Consider the following 18,164-nt stretch of genomic DNA (forward strand, 5'->3'; position numbering starts at 1 on the left):
GAAAATCCTGCCCGAGGTCAGCGGGCATTTCCATTGTCTGCCCCTCGCCCGCTCCCATCCCGTGGCGGGCGGGGTGGTAGAATTCCCCCAGAGGGGCATGAGGTCGGCCTGCTCTGCCATTGAGGATGGAAGTCAATGGAAAATCATCGCTGACAAAAAACTGGCCTGGGAAAAACAGCTCAGGATAAAGTCTCAGCAGCCAATGGGCCAAGGATGTGTCTGCGGGCAGAGTACTGACAACGGAAGGAAGATGAATAACTGCTGGCGTTCGGAGGGATTTGATGGGCGTGATCTTGTAACTGAATCACAGTAAATGATTGTGAAGGTTCAGCATGGGGGAAAGATTCTGGCAGGTCAGAAAGAGCCTCGTTGATCGACCCTGTTAATGTCATGCTAATCATGGCATTAGTATTTAAATTGGCTTTTGCGCCCTTTTGGCTGTGAAGCCAATCTCGCCGGCAAAACAGTGCCGGGAGGATTGCGTTCAGCTGGTTCGTGCCCGGCGCAAAGCGGATTTTTCAGCCTCGCACGCTATCTTCCCGCTGCACCGATAGACCAGCCGGAAAGATCGCGCTCCTGTGTTTCTCTCCGCACAGGTCCGCTGGGGAAATGGGCGGTTATTTCAAACAGATTAACCGGGCGGATGGGGCTGGGGATTGAATGTTTCCAACCTCTGCTGCAAAACTCTGAGTTATTTCCCTTGTCCCTCTTGAAGAGTAACTTTAAAAGCTTCATACCAATGTGAGGCTGCATTAGTAAACTCCGAGTTGACTGCGGGCACCATAGATCTGTAAAGAATAGTCGCCAATTTTCTCTCTGAATCATTATCGTGCATTCTCTCAGTTTGCGACATAACAACCTGACGTACGATTGTTGCCAAGAATTGGCCTTCGTTATCCAGGAGAACTCAGGATTAATGGACATGGACATCGGTGCAAACAAAATAACGGATTCAGGAGTGGCACTCCTTTGCCAAGTGCCAAAAAACAACAACTCCAAAATCCAATGTCTCAGGTGAGCATCGTAGAACCATAGAAAAATTACAGCACAGAGGGAGGCCATTCAGTCCATCATGCTCCATGCCAGCCTGAGGACATCCAGATGCCCTTTCTAATCCCACCTCCCTGCACCTAGCCCCATAGCCCCGTAGCTTACAGTGCTTAAGGTGCAGATCCAGGTAGATTTAAAAAGAGTTTACGGTCTCTGCCTCCACCATCAACTCAGGCAGTGAATTCCAGACACCCACCACCCTCTGTGTAAAAAAGTTCCTCCTCATGTCCCCTCTACACCTACTGCCACTTATCCTGAATCCGCTGGTTCTAGAATTCTCCACCAAGGGAAACAATTTTATCCTCTCCACTCTATCTCTTCCCCGATAATTTTGTACACCTCCATCAAATCACCCCCTTAGCCTTCTTTGTTCCAAGGAAAGTAACCCCAATTATCCAATCTCTCCTCGTAGCTACACTTTTCCAGCTCAGGCAACATTCTTGTAAACCTCCTCTGCACTCCCTCCAGAGCAATGACATCCTTCCTGTAATGTGGTGACCAGAACGACACACAGTATTCTCCAGTTGTGGCCTCACCAGTGTTTTATACAATTATAAGCATTTATATCCTTACTTATATATTCCATACCTCTGCCAATGAAGGAGAGTATTCCATATGCCTTCTTTACAATCTTGTCTACTTAAACTGCGGACTTTAGGGACTTGTATACTTGTAGGCCAGTCAGAAGTATTTTGCCAATTCAATGAATGGCTTACAAGGCAGTGGTATAGTGGTATTGTCATTGGATTAGTAACCCAGAGACTTGGTAAGGTTCCAGGACTCGGTTTGAATCCCACCACAGCAGATGGTGAAATTTGAGTTCAATAAAAGTCTGGAATTAAAAGTCTAATTTTTTTTTCATTTGTGGGACATGGGCGTCGCTGGCTGGGCCAGCATTTATTGCCCATCCCTCATTGCCCTTGGAGGGCAATTGAGAGTCAACCACATTGCTGTGGCTCTGGAGCCACATGTAGGCCAGACCGGGTAAGATTTCCTTCCCTAAAGGACATTAGTGAACCAGATGGGTTTTTCCGACAACGGTTTCATGGTCATCGGTAGATTCCTAATTCCAGATTTTTTTTTTATTGAATTCAAATTCAACCACCTGCCATGGCGAGATTCGAACCCGGGTCCCCAGAACATTAACTGAGTTTCTGGATTAATAGTCTAGCGATAATACCACTAGGCCATCGCCTCCCTAATCCCGCCCAATGTTTCGAATCTAAAAGACCCCTTCTCCAGAACTGGTTCTACAGCAAATCCAGGCCCCCAAAACATTAGCTGAGTTGATGACTAAGAAATCATTATTGTAACCATTTGCCTTCTTTACTGCCTGCTGCACCTTAATGCTTACCGTCAGCGACTGGTGCACAAGGACACCCAAGTCTTGTTGCACATTGTCCTTTCATAATTTATAGCCATTCAGATAATAATCTGCCTTCCTGTTTTTGCTACTAAAGTGGATGATCTCACATTTATCCACATTGTACTTATTTTGAGATTCTTTATAAAGTAAAGACCATTGTCTGATTCCACTTTCACAGGGTTTCTTTGAATGACCTCTCTGCGAGTTGTTGCCAGGATCTTGCCTCACTTCTGGTCGAACTGCCGACAATAAATGAACTTCACCTCAACTTCAATGTTCTTGGAGATGCGGGTGTGAAGTACCTTTGCTGGGCCTTCAGAACTCGGGATACTGGAATGGAAACGCTCAGGTAACGCTGAGGACAGAGCAGAGAAACTGACTTAATGTCCTTTGACTCTTTGTCAGAACTGAAGGGAGGGAGGGTGTAGAAGCTGCAACAAAAAGTCGCAGCTTTAAGAAGCAAGTGTGGGCCTGAGAGCAAGATGCTGAGCTCAGATGGTGAGGGAAATTGGGATGATGCTTGAGCAAAGGTTCCCACAAAGAGGTCACTCAGTCTGTGTTTTATCAGAGAATCCCTACAGTGCAGAAGCACGCCATTCAGCCCATCAAGTCTGTACTAACACTCCAATAGAGCATCCCATCCAGACCCTAACCCCTTAACCCCACATATTTACGCCGCTAATCCCCCATAACCCCACATATTTACCCCATTAATCCACCTAACCTGCACATCTTTGGACACTAAAGGGCAATTTAGCATGGCCAATCCATCTAACCCACACATCTTTGGGACACTAAAGGGCAATTTAGCATGGCCAATCCACCTAACCTGCACATCTTTGGGACACTAAGGGGCAATTTTGCATGGCTAATCCATCTAACCCACACATCTTTGGGACACTAAAGGGTAATTTTGCATGGCCAATCCATCTAACCCACACATCTTTGGGACACTAAAGGGTAATTTTGCATGGCCAATCCACCTAATCTGCACATTTTTGGACTGTGAGAGGAGATGCGCAGGTTAGGTAGATTGGCCATTCTAAATTGCCACTTAGTGTCAGGGGATTAGCAGGGTAAATACGTGGGGTTGTGGGGTTGGGGGCTAGGTGGAATTGCTGTCGGGTGTGGACTCAGTGGACCGAGTGGCCTCCTTCTGCACTGTGGGGATTCTATGATTCTAGGATCTTTGGACACCAAGGGGAAATTTAGCATGGCCAATCCACCTAACCTACACATCTTTGGACTGTGGGAGGAAACCGGAGCACCCAGAGAAAACCCACGCAGACACAGGGAGAATGTGCACAGACAGTTGCCTGAGGCCAGAATCGAACCCGGGTCCCTGGTGCTGTGAGACAGCAGTGCTAACCACTGTGCTGCATGTTGTGTGAACGAATGGGGCACTGGGTCTTGAGTGGGTGTTAAAACCACTGAACCATTGGATCCTGGGAGACCGATAGAACTTTTGGGAGCTTGGGAAGGATTTTCCCATGGGATTCGGGTGTTGGGACTAAATAAGGGTCGCACACTCTGAGAGCAAGATCAACTTAGTCACCTTCCCAAAGGAGGCCTCCTAGTGGTCCACCTCTGCACATCCTATTAAGGCTTACAATACAGTTAGCCCAATCAGAAGGCAGTGCCAGCAGGAGAGGTGGCCGCTTCTGAGGCCGGTCAGGGAAGGTGAGGGTGCCTCAAAATGGAGGTTCCCTCAGAGGTGTACAGACAGGATGGGCCAAAATGGCCTCCTTCTGTGTTGTAACCTATGATCTTTGATTTGTTTACATATATCTTCCTTCCCCCCGACCCTGCTCCCCACCCTGAATATCCCTGTTTCTGCACCCCTTTTAAAATTGTACACTTGTATATAATGTGTAGGTTAGGGGGATTGGCCATGCTAAATTGCCCCTTAGTGTCCAAAGATGTGCAGGTTAGGTGGATTGACCATGCTAAATGTGCGGGATTAAGGAGATAGGGTGGGGGAAAGGGCCTGGGTAAGATACTCTCTCAGATACTTGGTACAGACCCGATGGGCCGAATGGCCTCCTTCTGCCCTGCAGGGATTCTATGACTTCTAAGAACGTCTCGCTACTCAGTTGATCTCATTGCCTCTGACCAACTTGCAGGACCCAGTGTCTCACCTGGTAAACAGTCTCCAGATTCAATGTGATTTCGCAGTGACTCAGTCCCCAGTCTCTCACCTATTCCCTCTGTCTCCCTCTAACCAGCATCTCATCTGTTCAAGTGGACCCTTAGGATTCCATTACTTACACGTTTGAAAGGTTTACACACTGAACAAGTCTCTGATTCAGAAGGTCGGATTCTGTCGGTCACCGTGGCAAACGTTCTTGCTCATTATCCAAACCTCTATCACGTTTTGCAGCTTCTCAACTCCAATCACAACCTGTCTACTTGCACCTCCCAGATCCCACTGTGTCACATGTTTCCCGTGTCTCCCAGATCCCACTGTGTCGCATGTTTCCCATGTCTCCCAGATCCCACTGTGTCGCATGTTCCTCCCGTCTCCCAGATCCCACTGTGTCGCATGTTCCTCCCATCTCCCAGATCCCACTGTGTTGCATGTTTCCCGTGTCTCCCAGATCCCACTGTGTTGCATGTTCCTCCCGTCTCCCAGATCCCACTGTGTCCCATGTTTCCCGTGTCTCCCAGATCCCACTGTGTCGCATCTTTCCCATGTCTCCCAGATCCCACTGTGTCCCATGTTCCTCGTGTCTCCCAGATCCCACTGTGTCGCATGTTTCCCGTGTTCTCCCAGATCCCACTGTGTTGCATGTTCCTCCCGTCTCCCAGATCCCACTGTGTCCCATGTTTCCCGTGTCTCCCAGATCCCACTGTGTCGCATGTTTCCCATGTCTCCCAGATCCCACTGTGTCCCATGTTCCTCGTGTCTCCCAGATCCCACTGTGTTGCATGTTCCTCGTGTCTCCCAGATCCCACTGTGTTGCATGTTCCTCGTGTCTCCCAGATCCCACTGTGTTGCATGTTTCCCATGCCTCCCAGATCCCACTGTGTCCCATGTTTCCCGTGTCTCCCAGATCACACTGTGACGCATGTTTCCCGTGTCTCCCAGATCCCACTGTGTCCCATGTTTCCCGTGTCTCCCAGATCCCACTGTGTCGCATGTTTCCCGTGTCTCCCAGATCCCACTGTGTCCCATGTTTCCCGTGTCTCCCAGATCCCACTGTGTCCCATGTTTCCCATGTCTCCCAGATCCCACTGTGTCGCATGTTCCTCGTGTCTCCCAGATCCCACTGTGTCCCATGTTTCCCGTGTCTCCCAGATCCCACTGTGTTGCATGTTCCTCGTGTCTCCCAGATCCCACTGCGTCCCATGTTTCCCGTGTCTCCCAGATCCCACTGTGTTGCATGTTCCTCGTGTCCCCCAGATCCCACTGTGTTGCATGTTTCCCATGTCTCCCAGATCCCACTGTGTCACATGTTTCCCGTGTCTCCCAGATCCCACTGTGTCGCATGTTTCCCATGTCTCCCAGATCCCACTGTGTCCCATGTTCCTCGTGTCTCCCAGATCCCACTGTGTTGCATGTTCCTCGTGTCTCCCAGATCCCACTGTGTTGCATGTTCCTCATGTCTCCCAGATCCCACTGTGTCCCATGTTTCCCGTGTCTCCCAGATCCCACTGTGTTGCATGTTCCTCGTGTCCCCCAGATCCCACTGTGTCGCATGTTTCCCATGTCTCCCAGATCCCACTGTGTCGCATGTTCCTCGTGTCTCCCAGATCCCACTGTGTCGCATGTTCCTCGTGTCTCCCAGATCCCACTGTGTCGCATGTTCCTCGTGTCTCCCAGATCCCACTGTGTCGCATGTTTCTCATGTCTCCCAGATCCCACTGTGTCGCATGTTCCTCGTGTCTCCCAGATCCCACTGTGTTGCATGTTCCTCGTGTCTCCCAGATCCCACTGTGTCGCATGTTTCTCATGTCTCCCAGATCCCACTGTGTTGCATGTTTCCCGTGTCTCCCAGATCCCACTGTGTCGCATGTTTCCCGTGTCTCCCAGATCCCACTGTGTCGCATGTTTCTCATGTCTCCCAGATCCCACTGTGTCCCATGTTTCCCGTGTCTCCCAGATCCCACTGTGTCGCATGTTTCCCGTGTCTCCCAGATCCCACTGTGTCGCATGTTTCCCGTGTCTCCCAGATCCCACTGTGTCGCATGTTTCCCGTGTCTCCCAGATCCCACTGTGTCGCATGTTTCCTCCCATCTCCCAGATCCCACTGTGTCGCATGTTTCCCGTGTCTCCCAGATCCCACTGTGTCGCATGTTCCTCATGTCTCCCAGATCCCACTGTGTCGCATGTTTCCTCCCATCTCCCAGATCCCACTGTGTCGCATGTTTCCCGTGTCTCCCAGATCCCACTGTGTCGCATGTTTCCTCCCATCTCCCAGATCCCACTGTGTCGCATGTTCCTCGTGTCTCCCAGGTCCCACTGTGTTGCATGTTCCTCATGTTTCTCAGATCCCACTGTGTTGCATGTTCCTCGTGTCTCCCAGATCCCACTGTGTCCCATGTTTCCCGTGTCTCCCAGATCCCACTGTGTCGCATGTTTCCCGTGTCTCCCAGATCCCACTGTGTCGCATGTTTCCCGTGTCTCCCAGATCCCACTGTGTCCCATGTTTCCCGTGTCTCCCAGATCCCACTGTGTCGCATGTTTCCTGTGTCTCCCAGATCCCACTGTGTCGCATGTTTCCCGTGTCTCCCAGATCCCACTGTGTTGCATGTTTCCCGTGTCTCCCAGATTGCACTGTGTCGCATGTTTCCCGTGTCTCCCAGATCCCACTGTGTCGCATGTTTCCTCCCGTCTCCCAGATCCCACTGTGTCGCATGTTTCCCGTGTCTCCCAGATCCCACTGTGTCCCATGTTTCCCGTGTCTCCCAGATCCCACTGTGTCGCATGTTTCCCGTGTCTCCCAGTTCCCACTGTGTCGCATGTTTCCTCCCATCTCCCAGATCCCACTGTGTCGCATGTTTCCCGTGTCTCCCAGATTCCACTGTGTCGCATGTTTCCCGTGTCTCCCAGATCCCACTGTGTCGCATGTTTCCTCCCGTCTCCCAGATCCCACTGTGTCGCATGTTTCCCGTGTCTCCCAGATCCCACTGTGTCCCATGTTTCCCGTGTCTCCCAGATCCCACTGTGTCGCATGTTTCCCGTGTCTCCCAGTTCCCACTGTGTCGCATGTTTCCTCCCGTCTCCCAGATCCCACTGTGTCCCATGTTTCCCGTTTCTCCCAGATCCCACTGTGTCGCATGTTTCCCGTGTCTCCCAGATCCCACTGTGTCGCATGTTTCCTCCCATCTCCCAGATCCCACTGTGTCGCATGTTTCCCGTGTCTCCCAGATCCCACTGTGTCGCATGTTTCCCGTGTCTCCCAGATCCCACTGTGTCGCATGTTTCCTCCCATCTCCCAGATCCCACTGTGTCGCATGTTCCTCGTGTCTCCCAGATCCCACTGTGTTGCATGTTCCTCATGTCTCCCAGATCCCACTGTGTTGCATGTTCCTCGTGTCTCCCAGATCCCACTGTGTCCCATGTTTCCCGTGTCTCCCAGATCCCACTGTGTCGCATGTTTCCCGTGTCTCCCAGATCCCACTGTGTCGCATGTTTCTCATGTCTCCCAGATCCCACTGTGTCGCATGTTTCCCGTGTCTCCCAGATCCCACTGTGTCCCATGTTTCCCGTGTCTCCCAGATCCCACTGTGTCGCATGTTTCCCGTGTCTCCCAGATCCCACTGTGTCGCATGTTTCCCGTGTCTCCCAGATCCCACTGTGTTGCATGTTTCCCGTGTCTCCCAGATCCCACTGTGTCGCATGTTTCCCGTGTCTCCCAGATCCCACTGTGTTGCATGTTTCCCGTGTCTCCCAGATTCCACTGTGTCGCATGTTTCCCGTGTCTCCCAGATTCCACTGTGTCCCATGTTTCCCGTGTCTCCCAGATCCCACTGTGTCGCATGTTTCCCGTGTCTCCCAGATCCCACTGTGTCACATGTTTCCCGTGTCTCCCAGATCCCACTGTGTCCCATGTTCTCTGCATTAAACAAAATCACTTATTTTCCAGATCACCCTTTGAGGGAGTTGTTGTTAGTATTGTTTTTTAGGCCTGGTGTTTAAGTGGGTGAAAGATTACGTCCTAACTGCGATATCTTTAATAATGCACCGTCTAACACAGGAATGAAGGACAGATTGCCGCTAAAGTGAATATTATTATTTTGAATGAAGAATTTTAATATTCTGACATTGTTTGTGAATAACTTTGCTTCTTTGCACACTCTCGCATTTCATGGTTTCTCCCCCTCTAATTCCCTTTCTCTCTCTGGGAAAATGAATTTATAACTTTTTACTCAAACTCTGTTTATACAACTGTGGTTGCCGCACATTTTCCCTTCGGGACTTCATGCCTTCTTGTGTTTCTCCTTGACTTCCTGTCTCTCTCTCTCTCTCTCTCTCTCTATCTACCTATCTCTATTTATTCCTCTGTCTATCTATTTCTCTATCCATCTCTTTTCTCTCTTTCTAAAAACTCTATCTCCGACTCTCTCTATTTCACTTTCTATCTCTCTATCTTTATATCTTTCTGTTTGACTCTCTATATCTCTGTCTCTCCCTGTCTCTCTCAATTTCTCCCTCACCCTCGTTATATTTTCCCCCACTCTGTTCCTTTCTCCTTTCCACCTATCTGGCTCACTTTGTCTCTCTCCTTCCATTTCTGTCTCTCTCTCCCTCCCTCCCTCTCTGTCTCTCTCTCTCCCTCCCTCTCTGTCTCTCTCTCTCCCTCCCTCTCTGTCTCTCTCCCCCTCCCTCTCTGTGTCTCTCCCCCTCCCTCTCTGTCTCTCTCTCTCTCTCCCTCCCTCTCTGTCTCTCTCCCCCTCCCTCTCTGTCTCTCTCTCCCTCCCTCTCTGTCTCTCTCTCCCTCCCTCTCTCTCTGTCTCTCTCTCCCTCCCTCTCTGCCTCTCTCTCCCTCCCTCTCTGTCTCTCTCCCTCTCTGTCTCTCTCTCCCGCTCTCTCTGTCTCTCTCCCTCTCCCTCCCTCTCTGTCTCTCTCCCTCTCTGTCTCTCTTCCTCTCTGTCCCTCTCCCTCTCCCTCCCTCTCTGTCTCTCTCCCTCTCTGTCTCTCTCCCTCTCTGTCTCTCTCTCTCTCTCTCCCTCCCTGTCTCTCTCCCTCTCTGTCTCTCTCCCTCTCTGTCTCTCTCTGTCTCTCTCCCTCTCTGTCTCTCTCTGTCTCTCTCCCTCTCTGTCTCTCTCCCTCTCTGTCTCTCTCTCCCTCCCTGTCTCTCTCCCTCCCTGTCTCTCTCCCTCTCTGTCTCTCTCTCTCTCTCTGTCTCTCTCCCTCTCTGTCTCTCTCTGTCTCTCTCCCTCTGTCTCTCTCTCCCTCTCTGTCTCTCTCCCTCTCTCTCTCCCTCTCTGTCTCTCTCCTTCTCTGTCTCTCTCCCTCTCGGTCTCTCTCTGTCCGCGGTCTCGTGCTCTTCACCTTTCTTTCTCTGTCTGCCTCCCTCTCTCTCTCTCTGAAACCTTCCCTTTCTACCTCTTTCTCTATCCCCCCCCCCCTCTCTCTCTCTCCCCTTCTCCCCTTCTTTCTCTCTCCTTTCTCTTTCTGAAACTTCCCACCTTCCATTTCTTTCTCTCTTCCCCTCTCTCCACCTCTCAGTCTGTCTGCCCTCATTCCACACTTTCTCTGCATGTCTCTCTCTCTCTCTCTGAATCTTCCCCTTTTCTCTCTCTCTCTCCTCCCCTCTCCTCACTTTGTCATCCCCTCTCTTTGTCTTTGATCTCTCATTCGCTCCCTCTCTCCTCATCCCTCTCTGACTCTCTTGGTTACGGTTGTTTTGCCGCCATGGCTTTGTAACTGGCTTTGCTGCTTCTCTCTCCTGTTGTTGAACAGCCTGAAGAGGAATTACCTGACGGACGAGTGTTGTGGGGATCTTGTTTCCTCTCTGTGTATGATGAAGACACTGAGATTCCTGGACCTCTCCTTTAATGGATTTACAGACAGTTCCCTGGAGCATTTCTGCCATCTTGTGCTGAACTGCACCAATCTGGAGGAGATTGTGTAAGAATGTTTTCTACTTTGCATTTCATTGGTCAGATACAATCTGTGATAAATGCTGCTTGTATTTTTTTTATTATTCATTTGTGGGACGAGGGCGTCGCCGGCTGGGCCAGCATTTATTGCCCATCCCTAGTTGCCCTTGTTCAGAGGGCAGTTGAGAGTCAACCACATTGCTGTGGCTCTGGAGTCACATGTAGGCCAGACCGGGTAAGGACGGCAGATTTCCTTCCCTAAAATTGAGATGAGGAGGAACTTCTTCAGCCAGAGGGGCGGGGGGGGGGTGAATCTGTGGAATTCATTGCCAGAGAAGGCTGTGGAGGCCAGGTCATTGAGTGTCGTTAAGACAGAGATAGATAGGTTCTTGATTAATAAGGGGTTATGGGGGAAAAGGAGAATGGGGATGAGAAATTTATCAGCCGTGATTGAATGGTGGAGCAGACTCGATGGGCCGAGTGGCCTAATTCTGCTCCTATATCTTATGGTCTAAAGAACATTAGTGAACCAGATGAGTTTTCTCGACAATTGACAATGGTTTCATGGTCATCAGTAGATTCTTAATTCCAGATTTTAAAAAAATTGAATTTGAATTCCACCAGCAGCTGTGGCGGGATTCGAACCCGGGTCCCCAAAACATTAGCTGAGTTTCTGGATTAATAGTCGCCTGATAACACCACTAGGCCATCACCTCCCTGCAAAGTGTACATTGTTACCGACTCTTTGCTCATATAATTGAATAGATTTTTTCATTGGCTAGACTGGCCTGGGCTCGAAGTGATAGTTATTCAACTGTAGTTTTAATGGTCTGGTCTTCACATCATTCACAGATGTCGCAATGCAAAGAACTCTCTCAAACTTTCCTTAATATCATCATTCCCCCATTGTCTCTTCCTACTCTTTAGCAACCATTCCCTCATCGTTTATATACATTGTAAAAAGTTGAGGCGCTAATTCCTGGTCCAAAAACTCGAAGCAAAGGAGTTAAATACAATTTGTCCTAGAAAAAAAAATCCATGCTAGTTTTTTAAAATAATCTGTGTTTGCCCAAATGACTATTCATTTTGTCCTGAATGATCATTTCTAGAAGCTTCCACACTGTCGAGGTTAGACTGACTTGCCCGCTATGGCTGAGCTGAGCTTTCTGTCTTCTTCTGAACGTGGGTTTATAAGTGAAATAACTCCTCAGAGGCCAGTGTCCCTTCACCATCTTCCCTTTATTTACAAACACAATTCCACTCCAAAGAGTGTTTCAGGTACCAAGTTAGAATCTGGAGTGTCAGTAGCCCGATGCTCTTCAATACAGTGAGGCTCCCTTCTTAGTTAATTTTTAATCCATTCTTGGGACATGGGTGTCGCTGGCTGGCCAGCATTTATTGCCCATTCCTAGTTGCCCTTGGAGGGCAGTTGAGAGTCAACCACATTGCTGTGGCTCTGGAGCCACATGTAGGCCCAACCAAGCAAGGATGGCAGATTTCCTTCCCTAAAGGACATCAGTGAACCAGATGGGTTTTTCCGACAGTGGTTTCATGGTCATCAGCAGATTCTTAATTCCAGATATTTTTTACTAAATTCAAATTCCACCATCTGCCGAGGCAGGATTCGAACCTGGGTCCCCAGAACATTATTTGAGTTTCTGGATTAATAGTCTAGCGATAATAGCACTAGGCCATCGCCTCCTCTCAGGGCAGGCAACCAGGCAGCTCAAACTCCAAGAGGCTAACCTCACAGGCCTTGTTGAGGTCACTACAATAACATCTATGATTCTCCAATCCTCCGGTACTGCCCCTGTGTCTAAGAAAGATTGGAAAACTCTGACCAGTGTATCTGTAATTAGTGCTCTAACTTCCTTCAACACCCTGCCTAATGCCTCACCACATTTAAGCCTGAAGGATGGCAGCACAGTGGTTAGCACTGCTGCCTCACGGCACCAGGGACCCGGGTTCAATTCCGACCTCGGGTGACTGTGTGGAGCTTACACGTTCTCCCCGTGTCTGTGTGGGTTTCCACCAGGGTGTTCTGGTTTCCTCCCACACTCTGAAGATGTGCGGGTTAGGTGTTAAATTGCCCCGTAGTGTCAGGAGGACTAGCTGGGGTAAATGCATGGGGTTATGGGGATGGATGGGATTGTTGTTGGTGCAGACTCGATGGGCTGAATGGCCCATTGGCCATGTTAAAATCTCCATCAGTGTACCCGAACAAGTGCCCGAGTGTGGCGACTAGGAGGTCTTCACAGTAACTTCATTGCAGTGTTAATGTAAGTCTACTTGTGACTAATAAGTAACTTTAGCGCTGTAGGGATTCTCTGACTATGAATTCTACATGGGCCCCTGTTAAGCAGTCATGTTGATTTCTCTTTGCTTCATCTCTTTCAGATTACAAGCCAATTGTTTTAGTCCCCAAGGTTGCAAAGAGTTGGAGCAGCTGATGAATTCCAGGCTGAATTTGCAAATTATAACCGAGTGCAATCAGACTGAATCGAAGAAGTTTTCCATTGAAAAAGACTGGCTCTTGTGGCCTGTGGACCCGATGTTAGTTTATCCGGTGTTGTTAAACTCGTTAAGCACCCGTGGGGGAAGTCCCGTGAAGGAAGATCCCACCTGCAACCATGCTGCCACCCCATCAGCTCTCAGAGACTTTGGTGCCCAGAAGGCAGTTGGGTAAGGGCGCCACGGACCCTGTCATTGGTCGATCTCCCTACGCCATTCGCCCCTCTGGAAGGTCAGACACGGACCATTTTGTGGGGGGGCGGGTGGGGTATCACAACTGCTCGCTGCTCAGTTTTGGGTCCCGCCTGTACAGGTTGGCTCCAGACGTGGTCGCAACTTTGGTTCCGTAATGGGCGGCATGGTGGCACACTGGTTAGCACCGCTGCCTCACAGCCGCCAGGGAACCCTGGGTTCGATTCCTGGGCCTTGGGTGATTGTGCGGAGTCTGCTCGTTCTCCCCCGTGTCTGCGTGGGTTTCCTCCGGGTGCTCCGGTTTCCTCCCACAGCCCAAAGATGTGCGGGTTAGGTTGATTGGCCGTGCTAAGTTGCCCCGTAGTGTCAGGGGGATTAGCAGGGTAAAGGAGCTGAATTCGGGGTGACTGATTGGAGCGACTGTACCCTGAGGCCACATTTGACGGGAAGGGGTGGGGGGGGGCGTGACTTCATGGGACATGGGCGTCGCTGGCTGGGCCAGCATTTATTGCCCATCCCTAGTTGCCCGAGGGCAATTGAGAGTCAACCACATTGCTGTGGCTCTGGAGTCACATGTAGGCCAGACCGGGTAAGGACGGCAGATTTCCTTCCCTAAAGGGACATTAGTGAACCAGATGGGTTTTTCCGACAATGGTTTCATGGTCATCAGTAGATTCTTAATTCCAGATAGTTTTTATTGAATTCAAATTCCACCATCTGCCGTGGCGGGATTCGAACCCGGGTCCCCAGAACATCAGCTGAGTTTCTGGATTAATGGTCTAGTGATAATACCACTGGGCCATCACCTCCCCAATCCCGTCCCGTGTTTCGAATCTAAATGACCCTTTCTCCAGAACTGGTTCTACAGGGGCCGCAATATGTTGCTTTTATGAGACAAAATGTCCGCACCCCCGCCACACTGAATTGAGAAGGAGTTAACAATTAAGGGTAGGGTGGTTGTTCCTGCACTGAGTGGTGCAGCAGGCAGACAAAACACACAGGCCTATGTCTGTTCCCGTCACTTTGTTTGCCCCAGAATAGATCACTGGCCTGTCACCAACCTGGGCGGGGCGCCACTCCGCATCAGGCGTGGCCGACCAGGGAGGCTCCTCTGCTTCTACCGTCCGCTGTATTGGAAGGGTTTGCGGGTTGATAATCCATCTGTTTGGCTGCATTACGGACACACCTTCCTTGGCTATCGAGTGGGGGAGGGGGACTTGAACCTAGAGCTTCCGTCTCGGGCCACCACCCACAGCACCAGAAAGTCTCCCCTGTGCTGACGTCACTGGACTAGTGACCTGAGAGACTTGGGCCAACTAGATTGAGCTGGGGGCACGGTGGCACAGTGGTTAGCACTGCTGCCTCACAGCGCCAGGGACCCGGGTTCGTTTCCGGCCTCGGGTCACTGTCTGCGCGGAGTCTGCACATTCTCCCCGTGTCTGCATGGATTTCCTCCGGGTGCTCCAGTTTCCTCCGGGTGCGGGTTAGGTTGATTGGCCGTGCTAAAATGACCCAAGTGTTGGGGGATTAGCAGGGTAAATACTTGGGGTTACAGGAATAGGAGCTGGGTGAGATTGTGGTCAGAAGAGACTCGATGGGCCAAATGGCCTCCTTCTGCACTGTAGGGATTCTATGATTCTACAAGTTCCACAGTGGTCTTTGAGAAATTTAAACTGTGTTCATTAAATAAATGCAATTCACAACCATTTGATTTGATTTGATTTATTATTGTCACATGTATTAGTATACAGTGAAAAGTATTGTTTCTTGCGCGCTATACAGACAAAACATACCGTTCATAGAGAAGGAAAGGAGAGGGTGCAGAATGTAGTGTTACAGTCATAGCTAGGGTGTAGAGAAAGATCAACTTAATGTGAGGTAGGTCCATTCAAAAGTCTGATGGCAGCAGGGAAGAAGCTGATTCGTGATCTCAGATTTTTGTATCTTCCTCCCAAAGGAAGAAGGTGGAAGAGAGAATGTCCGGGGTGCGTGGGGTCCTTAATTATGCTGGCTGCTTTGCCGAGGCAGCGGGAAGTGTAGACGGAGTCAGTGGATGGGAGGCTGGTTTGCGTGATGGACTGGGCTACATTCACGACCCTTTGTAGTTTTTTGTGGTCGGAGCAGGAGCCATACCAAGCTGCGATACAAGCCTGGTGAAAGATGAATTCTTTCACTAAACTTGTCTGCCTCGGTACATCACTTACCGTCTTTCAGAAAGTCCTTTAAAACCTACCCCTTCGACAGAACTCTCCTAAGAACTCCCTTTGTGGCTCAGGGGGATACTCTGGGCAGGATTCTCCAGCCCTTCCTGCTGACGGGATTCTCCAGTCCCGCTGCAGTGAACAGAGAGTTAGCTGAGCGCCAAGCGCTCCGTCCCCTCTGGGAGTGACGGCGGGGCATGAACGGCTGGAGAATTCCGGCCTTTGTTTTACAATGCCTCTGCGAAACACTCCAGAAAGACATGTTCTGCCAAAGTTGCTATATAAGTGCAGCGAGTTGTTGTTGAATAAAAAACTTGTGTCAGTAACGGTGATGGCGGAATGTTTTGGAAAAATAATACTCGATTCAGGGATATAATCCTGCTATGATTATCCATCCTGGCCCATAGTTGACCCCTGAGCCACAGCAACGATCATGACTGATAACTATCCTCCGAACTCCATAACAAGCAGTGTAAATCCAATCTGACCGTGTACCGCTCTGTGGGGTCCATTCATTCCTTTGAATAAGACCATAAGACAGAGGAGCAGAATGAGGCCACTCGGCCCATCAAGTCTGCTCTGCCATTCAATCATGGCTGATACTTTTGTCATCCCCGTTCTCCTGCCTTTTCCCCATAACCCCTGATCCCCTTATTAATCAAGAACCTATCTATCTCTGTCTCCAAGACACTCAATGACCTGGCCTCCACAGCCCTCTGTGGCAAAGAGTTCCACAGATTCACCACTCTCTGACTGAAGAAATTCCTCCTCATCTCTGTTCTAAAGGATCGTCCCTTTAGCCTGAGGTTGTGCCCTCTGGTTCTCGTTTTTCCTACCAGTGGAAACATCCTCTTCACATCCACTCTATCCAGGCCTCGGAGTATCCTGTAAGTTTCAATAAGATCCCCCCTGCCCATCCTTCTAAACTCCAACGAGTACAGACCCAGAGTCCTCAACCGTTCCTCATACGACAAGCTCTTCATTCCAGGGATCATTCTTGTGAACCTTCTCTGGACCCTTTCCAAGGCCAGGACATCCTTCCTTAGATACGGGGCCCAAAACTGCTCACAATACTCCAAATGGGGTCTGACCAGAGCCTGATACAGCCTCAGAGGTACATCCCTGCTCTTGTATTCTAGCCCTCTCGACATGAATGCTAACATTGTATTTGCCTTCCTAACTGCTGACTGAACCTGCACGTTAATCTTAAGAGAATCTTGAGGTTAAGATTCTGGTATGGAGTTTCGATGTTTTATTGAACAGAACTTAAAATTAAATCATTACCAAAGTGAAAAGAAAAGAGATAAGCTGGAGAGAGAGAGAGAGAGAGGGATAGACTTCTTCTGTCAGTCCTGTACTGAGCAAAACCAAACTCAAACACAAAACTAGACTGAACTAACAACATAGAGCTGTGACTACAATATGTGACTCATTAACTTTGTCATTGAAACTGTTTGCTGGGCCCGATTTTACCATCAAGTTGCACCCATTTTCGGGTGCGGAAATGTGGTAAAGTCGGGCTTGAGGTGAGTAGCGTGATCCGCGACCGCCTCCGCGCCCTTTCCCCCTTCACCAAGGCCCGAAAATGGCCGCCGTCATCATCGCGCCCGAAATGCACGCATTTAACTTGACTTAATGGGCTGGACGTCCAAACTTACCAACATTTCCCCCTTCACCACCGCGTTCGCCCGTCCAGATTCGGCGCGAAACAGACGTGGTCCACAAAGGCCCGATTCGGGCGCTCCAGCCACTGAGGAGGTAAGTTCAGAGCTTCCGGCGGCTCTCTGACTCAGATCGGTGGTGGGGCGGGGGTGGGTGGGAAGGGAGGGAGGCGGGTCAGATGGCTCTCTGGTGGGGGAGTGGTGCCGGGGGGGGGGGGGGGCGGGAGCGGGGAGGGGGTCCGCTGCCACTCCGTATGCGATCAGTAGGGGGGGAAAGGGGGTCTGCTGCCACTCTACGGGTGATCGGTTGGGGGGGGAAGGGGGGCAGGGGGCTGCGATCAGTCTGGGTGTGGGGGGGGAATAAGGGGGTCAGTAATGTTGTGGGGGTGGGGCAATGTCTGTGGGGGCCAGGGGGAGGCATTAACCGGCCTGGGAGCGATGTGGCAGGGGAGTGTTTATTATTTTTTATTCTGCGCATGGGCAGTTGGAGGCGCCGATCGGAGCCGCAGGGTTTCGGGCTCAATAAGCCCCTAGGATTGTGCAGCGTGATTCAGAATCGTTGTTTGTTCTTCATCAGAGTGCGTTATGGGGGCGCCTGAGAAGGGGTCTAAAAGTCGGATCTGAAACACTCCCCGATTCAGCACTTCGAATCAAAATGGTAGAATTGGGCCCACTGTCTCCACGTGGCGAAACCGGCCTTGCAGATGTTGTCGATGGAAAACTTTGTCTTATCATAGAATCCCTACAGTGCAGAAGGAGGCCATTTGGCCCATCGAGCCTGCACCAACCACAATCCTACCCAGATCCTGTCCCCATAACCCCATGCATTTACCCTAGCTAGTCCCCCTGACACTGCGGGGCAATTTAGCATGGCCAACCCACCTGATCCGCACATCTTTGGACTGTGGGGGGAAATCGGAGCACCCGGAGGAAACCCACGCAGACACGGGGAGAACGTGCAAACTCCACGCAGACAGTGACCCAAACCGGGAATCGAACTCGGGTCCCTGGCGCTGTGAGGCAGCTGTGCTAACCACTGTGCCACTGTGTTGCTTCATAGAAAGCCTGACTCCCTAAAATCAGTCCGCCATCTACAAGGTATAAGTCAGGACAAAAAAAACCCAGAAAATGTTG

The 18,164-nt window shown here is 50.4% G+C and overlaps 1 protein-coding gene across 2 annotated transcripts in view; it reads left to right on the plus strand.

Moving 5' to 3' along the window:
• The window catches only part of LOC144489669 (NACHT, LRR and PYD domains-containing protein 3-like), a 32,774-nt gene extending 19,205 nt beyond the window's left edge, over window positions 1–13,569 (plus strand). The window contains exons 8-10 of one of the 2 annotated variants that reach the window (XM_078207531.1): window positions 2,595–2,765; window positions 10,326–10,493; window positions 12,863–13,569. In XM_078207531.1, the coding sequence (XP_078063657.1) occupies window positions 2,595–2,765; window positions 10,326–10,493; window positions 12,863–13,151 (628 nt within the window). In that variant the 3' untranslated portion in view covers window positions 13,152–13,569. Of the gene's footprint in view, window positions 1–843; window positions 1,015–2,594; window positions 2,811–10,325; window positions 10,494–12,862 lie in introns of those variants that run through there. The other variant, XM_078207532.1, reaches the window with a different exon arrangement.
• The last annotated feature ends 4,595 nt before the right edge of the window (window positions 13,570–18,164 follow it).

Source organism: Mustelus asterias, unplaced genomic scaffold (assembly GCF_964213995.1).
Source record: "Mustelus asterias unplaced genomic scaffold, sMusAst1.hap1.1 HAP1_SCAFFOLD_2424, whole genome shotgun sequence".
NCBI lineage: Eukaryota > Metazoa > Chordata > Chondrichthyes > Carcharhiniformes > Triakidae > Mustelus > Mustelus asterias.